The sequence below is a fragment of the Bos mutus genome, chromosome X (assembly GCF_027580195.1).
Source record: "Bos mutus isolate GX-2022 chromosome X, NWIPB_WYAK_1.1, whole genome shotgun sequence".
NCBI classification, from domain to species: Eukaryota; Metazoa; Chordata; class Mammalia; order Artiodactyla; family Bovidae; genus Bos; species Bos mutus.
In genome coordinates, this window is record NC_091646.1 from 1,420,777 (window position 1) to 1,427,127 (window position 6,351).

General features: G+C 36.8%; 1 protein-coding gene across 1 annotated transcript; it reads right to left on the reverse strand.

Annotated features, from left to right (window-relative positions):
• Positions 1-5,216: 5,216 nt before the first annotated feature.
• LOC102280077 (coiled-coil domain-containing protein 169) lies at positions 5,217-5,858 on the reverse strand. The gene has a single exon (XM_005908289.3). The coding sequence runs from the start codon at positions 5,856-5,858 to the stop codon at positions 5,217-5,219; it is 642 nt and encodes a 213-aa protein (XP_005908351.1).
• Between the last annotated feature and the right edge of the window lie 493 nt (positions 5,859-6,351).

Genomic DNA, 6,351 nt, shown 5'->3' on the forward strand with positions numbered 1-6,351 from the left:
AAGAGTCAGACACGACTGAGCGACTGAACTGAACTCAGCTGATGCCTGCCTTATGTTTAGTTTGCTCTACATTTTTCTAGATTCTTAAGGTGAAAACTTAGCCATTTTAGTTTCCATTGTTTATTCTACTTGTTGAATTATTTTTTAGTGGTTGCTCTGGGTTTCCCTTGTGGCTCAGCTGGTAAAGAATCTGCCTGCAATGTGGGAGACCTCGGTTCAATCCCTGGGTTGAGAATATGCCCTGGAGAAGGGAAAGGCTACCCGCTCCAGTATTCTGACCTGGAGAATTCCATGGACTGTATAGTCCATGGGGTCTCAAAGAGTCGGACACGAATGAATGACTTTCACTGAGGATTGTAGTAGATATTTTAAAACAATGCCCTTCACATTGATGCTAATTTATTTCTCGTAGTGTATTGAAACTTTGCTCTAACATTGCTCCCTTTCCTCTGCCCTCCTTTGTGCTATTATTGTTATATACACTACATCTTATATATTCTCAACACTATTTTTTTAGGCCCTAACCTGGCCACCTTCACCCCCTACAGCTAAACTTGGGCCCCTGGCTCTCCCTGCCACTAATTCATGAACAATGTTTTAATAATATTGGTTCATGCAGATATCTTTTAAATCAGTTTTGAGAAGGAAATAAAAACATATTTGTATTTTGTTTTCCTATGTAATTAACATTGAAGTGAAAGTTGATCAGTTGTGTCCGACTCTTTGTGACCCCATGGACTATTCAGTCCATGGAGTTCTCCAAGCAAGAATACTGGAGTGAGTAGCCTTTCCCTTCTCCAGGGGATCTTCCTAACCCAGGGATCGAACCCAGGTCTCCCGCTTTGCAGGTGGATTCTTTACCAGCTGAGCCACAAGGGAAACCCTAATTAACATTGCTTATGCTTAGTCACTTCAGTTGTGTCTGACTCTCTGAGACCCCATGGACCATGGCCCACCAGGCTCCTCTGTCCATGGGATTCTCCAGGCAAGAATCCTAGAGTGGGTTGCCATTTGTCACTCTATTTCTTTGTGGGGACTCCAGTTATAATTCCTCTTCAGCCTGATCAAGCAAGTCTGATAGCAATTTGTTTTCTTAGGCTTTTTTTTCCCTCTGTCTTTGTTTGTGGGGCTTTTTGATTTTTAAAGGTTATTTTTCTGCATATAGAATTATTTTTTAAATAACAGAATTATTGAGACATCAATCATATTCCATATGATTAACCCATTTAAATTGTACAGTTCAATGGTTTTTAGCAGTATATTCACAGAGTTGTGCAGTCATCACCACAATCAATTTTAGAAATTTTCATCATTTGAGAGAGAAACCCTGTACCCTTTGCAGTCACTCTTCATCCTCTCAGTGATTCTACCAGCCCCAGGCAACAGCTCATCTCCTTTCTGTCTTTATGGATTTGCCTCTTCTGGACATTTTATGTAAATGGAATTATGCAATGTGTGGTATTTTTTGTGACTGGCTTCTTTCACTTAAGATATTGCTTTCAAGGTTTGTCCATGTCATAACATATACCAGTACTTCATTTCTTTATACTGTTGAATGATATTCCGTTGTTTGACTATACTACATTTTGTTTATCCAATCATTAATTAGTAGACATTTGAGATGTTTCCACTTTTTGGCTATTATAAATAATACTGCTATAAACATTTGTGGACAAGTTTTTATGTGGTCATATTTTTTTCTCTTGGCTGTATACATAGGAGTGGAATTGCCTGGTCATGTGTTAACTCTATGTTTAACCTTGTGAAGAATTGCCAGACTGTTTTCCAAAGTGGCCGTACCATTTTCCATCTCCACCAGCAATGTATAAGGGCTCCCATTTCTCCATATCCTCACCAAGACAATTATTACCTATCTTTTTTATTATAGCAATATTTGTTTTATAAATGGTATTTCTTCATATTCTGTGATACATATAGATATTTTAGATTTTGAAATATATTAAATATTGTTTTACTGATTTTTTTGCTTAATGAATTCTGAGCTTAAATACTGATATTAATACACATTTCAGTGTTAAGCCAAAAGGGACCCCAAATTTTCATTTTTTCTCTGATTATTATTGCTATTTTTAATTGAAATATAGTTGACTTACCACATTATATTAGTTTCAGATGTAGAACACCATGATTCAATATTTTCATAGATTATACTCCCTTTTGTATTTATTACAAAATAATGGCTTTAATTCCCAGTACTGTACAGTATATCCTTGTTGCCTATCTATTTTATGCATAGCAGTTTGTATTTCTTAATCCCATTCCCCTATATTGGCCCCTGCTCTGATTATTGCAGTAAATAACTGCATTTTCTCATAAAACCTCACATGGAAAATTATCTTCAGAAATAGAACTAGATCAAACTTTTCATTTGCTTGTATATTCCTTCTACAGAAAAGAGAGAGAGCTGTTTAACTTGTTCCTTCTTTGTACTGGCTGCTAGAAACCTTAAAACGAGAGTTTTTCTCAATCTTGAATTCTTGCAAAACTTTTATTTTCATCTTTTGTCTTACGAGTGTTGTTTTTATACCTCTAAATTTAGTAAAAACTAACTCACTTTTTTTAAAGTGGTAAAGAAGTTACAAAGAAGTAAATAAATAATTATTTACTAAATATCCTTGACCTGCACAGCAATTACAAGGCAGTAGTTAGAATAAATATCCCCTCCCAATTCTATAAATGATGAAAGTGACTCAATGAAAAGTGATCTACTCAAAGTAAAAGCTTAGAAGTGGCAAAACTTCTAACTTCTGATACCAGAACACAGATCTGAGAGAGTCTCCCATTTCAGTTCTTTATATTATCCCACGAACATCTCATCACTCTGGTTAAGACAGAGACTTAAAAAAAAGATAATTTGTCACATATGAAAGTATTTCAACATAGCTCTTGCAGAGCTAACACTTAAATGTGATAGAGTCCCCATGATAATATGTTCAACTAATACAACCATCACAATGATTGAGATAATTTTAAATGTTCCTCAATCTAATCCCTATAATAGCCTACCTTCCTCTGCATGATATTAATAGAAACAAGCTTGTTGATTCTTCAGTGATGATCTGTAATATTCAGAGTATTAATTTGCTGCTAATGATATGAAAGATAATATAAAACATAAAAATCTAGTATTTGTTTAATAATATAGGTCATAGTGGGCTTCCCAGGTGGCTCAGATGGTAAAGAATCTGTCTGCAATGCAGGAGACCCTGGTTCAATCCCTGGGTTGGGAAGATCCCCTGGAGAAGGAAATGGCAACCCACTCCAGTATTCTTGCCTGGGAAATCCCATGGACAGAGGAGCCTGGCGGGCTATAGTCCATGGGGTCACAAAGAATTGGGCACGACTGAGTGACTAACACATCAGTTCAGTTTCAGTTCAGTTGCTCAGTCATGACCCCATGAAACGCAGCATGCCAGGCCTCTCTGTCCATCACAAACTCCCAGAGTTTACTCAAACTCATGTCCATTGAGTCGGTGATGCCATCCAACCATCTCATCCTCTGTTGTCCCCTTCTCCTCCAGCCTTTAATCTTTCCCAGAATTGGAAATGAGTCAGTTCTTGGCATCGGGTGGCCAAAGTATAAGAGTTTCAGCTTCAGCATCAGTCCTTCCAATGAATATTCAGGACTGATTTCCTCTAGGATGAACTGGTTGGATCTCCTTGCTGTCAATATATAATATTTGTAGTTAGCTTAAGAACGGGGAAATATTTCCAAAAACTCCAATGTGGAATAATTAATAGGAAGTTGCTTTATATTTCACTGCATTGCATTTTAAAGTCATATAAAAGAATTATTTGGCTGTATGAAATTTATGCATTCTTCCTTAAAAAAAAGAAAGTGAACGTCTATAGAGATCGTTATAGAAATGTATTTGGTATTCAATACTGGCAATTCTGAATAGAAAGAATTTAGGTTTTAGGATATCAGGTGAGAACAACATAAGCTAGAAACTATAATTGCCATTGGATGATTTCTGGAAATTTAAAGGCTAACAGTTTCGTTTATTATTAAGTTGGGAGAATAAATTATATTTATGTTGCAGACCTATGTGACAGTTGCAAAAATAGTCTAAACATGAATAAGAGAATTCAATATATTTTCTAAATGCCTTAAAAGAACCTTTTTTCCTATCTTTATTCAATCTCCACTTCTTGAATATTGTGGACAATTGCAAAGTTTGCTCCAAAAAACTAGGCCATCACTATGAATTAATAAACATCCCAAAATGACATATATCACCCACCATATACTAAGTGGCAAGTCCTTGCAGTAGTTGAATAAGCATTCATTTTCTAGAATGGTAAGAAGCCTTTGAAGTTGCATAGTTTGCCTCATTTAATTTACAGGTGTGGAAAATAAAGACTAGGTGAGGAGACTTTCTCAAGTTCTCATAATTTTACAGCAGAAGGGGACTGTGGCTTCCCTGGTGGCTCAGTTGGTAGAGTCTGCCTGCAGTGCAGGAGACCTGGGTTGGATCCCTGGGTCGGGAAGATCCCCTGGAGAAGGAAATGGCAACCCACTCTATTCTTGCCTGGAGAATTCCAGGGACAGAAGAGCCTGGTGGGCTACAGTCCGTAGGGTCACAAAGAAAATAAAGATGAGGTGAAGAGACTTTCCCAAGTTCTCATAAATTTACAGCAGAAGGGGACTATAGCCAAGCTGACTCCTGATTGGAGACTATTTCCACAATACCATGATGCTTCAAGTCAAAGTTGAAAATGCTTTGGGTTTGTAGCTTTACTTAAACCTTGGGTTTTAAAAAATGAGCATGATATAGCCTAAAATAGCACACAGTTTTGATGAACTCACATATTTAAGCTAACAGCCAACTATAAACCAATTATAATAACAATATTAGTATCAGAGTAGATAAAGGATATATTATTAAAATCAAGTGTAAGATAACAGCATTCAGGTTTCCTAGGATATTTTATGAATCACAAACACTGCTACTACATATTTTAGGGTCACTAAAATTCCTTTCTAAAATATTTTTTGTAACTAGACTAAATTACTAAGAAAATTTCTTTTAGGCAGACAAAAGAACACACTACTGGATGAGGAGCTTAAAGAGGTTTAATAGCTCTTTCTCATCTACCTCATTTCTTGAAAAATGTGTTGAACAGTAACTTCACAGTTTGAATATTACAAATGAAAAAAGGGAAGACATAGAGAACTCCATCCAGTTTTGGAATCATGGATTGAGTTTTGGAAGATGATTTGATCTTGTAATCTTTTTTGCTGGGCCTCTCTTGGCATTTACCATATTCTGATTAGCAGGATTAGATCTCCCTATTTTCACTGGATCCTCTTTCATTCTATGCAGATTCACTGGTTGTCCTTTAGAAGACTGGGGTGAGTCAGAGAGCTGAGACATTTTAGCTAGGTACATACGATGTTCATCCTTCACCTTGCGGTAAGCCTTTGATTCTCGTTCCAGTCTAAGTGCACACTCTCTCACTTGACTTTCAAGCCTCCTTTTTTCTTTTTCTAGCTGTTTAAGTAATGTACTTAATGATTCCACTGACATCCGTTCATAGACACGAATAGAAGATAGTCTATCTGAAGGATTTCCACGGATTTTTTCCACTTTCTCTCTGAGACTAGCAATTTGCTTTTGTAGTTGATCATTCAGTTCAAGTTGTGCCTCATAACGGGCTTTCCATTCACTGCCTTCATAGTTAGAATTGAGTTTGTCTTCCAGTTCCACTATCTTTTGTCTTAATTCAAGTATTGAGATTTGCACTAAGTCTTTCATATGGATTTCTTCCAGTAACTCCAGTTTAAGGCAGTCAGTGCTCATACCTTCGAATCTGTCACCTCCTCTGTCCCCCATAGTGTCAGCTCAAGAGCTCTCCCACACGGTTCCCTTCAGCAGAGCTTACAGCAGAAGACTTGAAGGGACACTTGGAAGTTGGGGAGGACAAAGTGTTGTCATGAGCTGTTGCTATGGTGAAATGATTCTTAGAATCCTAGGTTGAATTTCTTTCCCTCAGCACTTTGAATATGTCATAAGATTGCCTTCTTGTCTCCACTGTTTCTGATTAGAAATCAGCTATTAATTTTATTGTGGTTTCTTTATATAAGGAATATAATTTTCTTCTGGCTGTTTTTGGGCTTCTCTCTTTGGCTTTGGCTTTCAGTAGTTTTTCTATGACCTCTCTAGCTGTAAATATCTTTGAGTTTGTGCTACTTGGAATTCATTGAGCTTCTTGAATGTGTAATCTTTGAAATCTGAGAAGTTTTCATCCAATGTTTCTTCAAATACTTTTTATGTTCCTTTTTTTCTCCACTCCTCTTCTGGAACTTCCATTATGCATGAGTGGTGT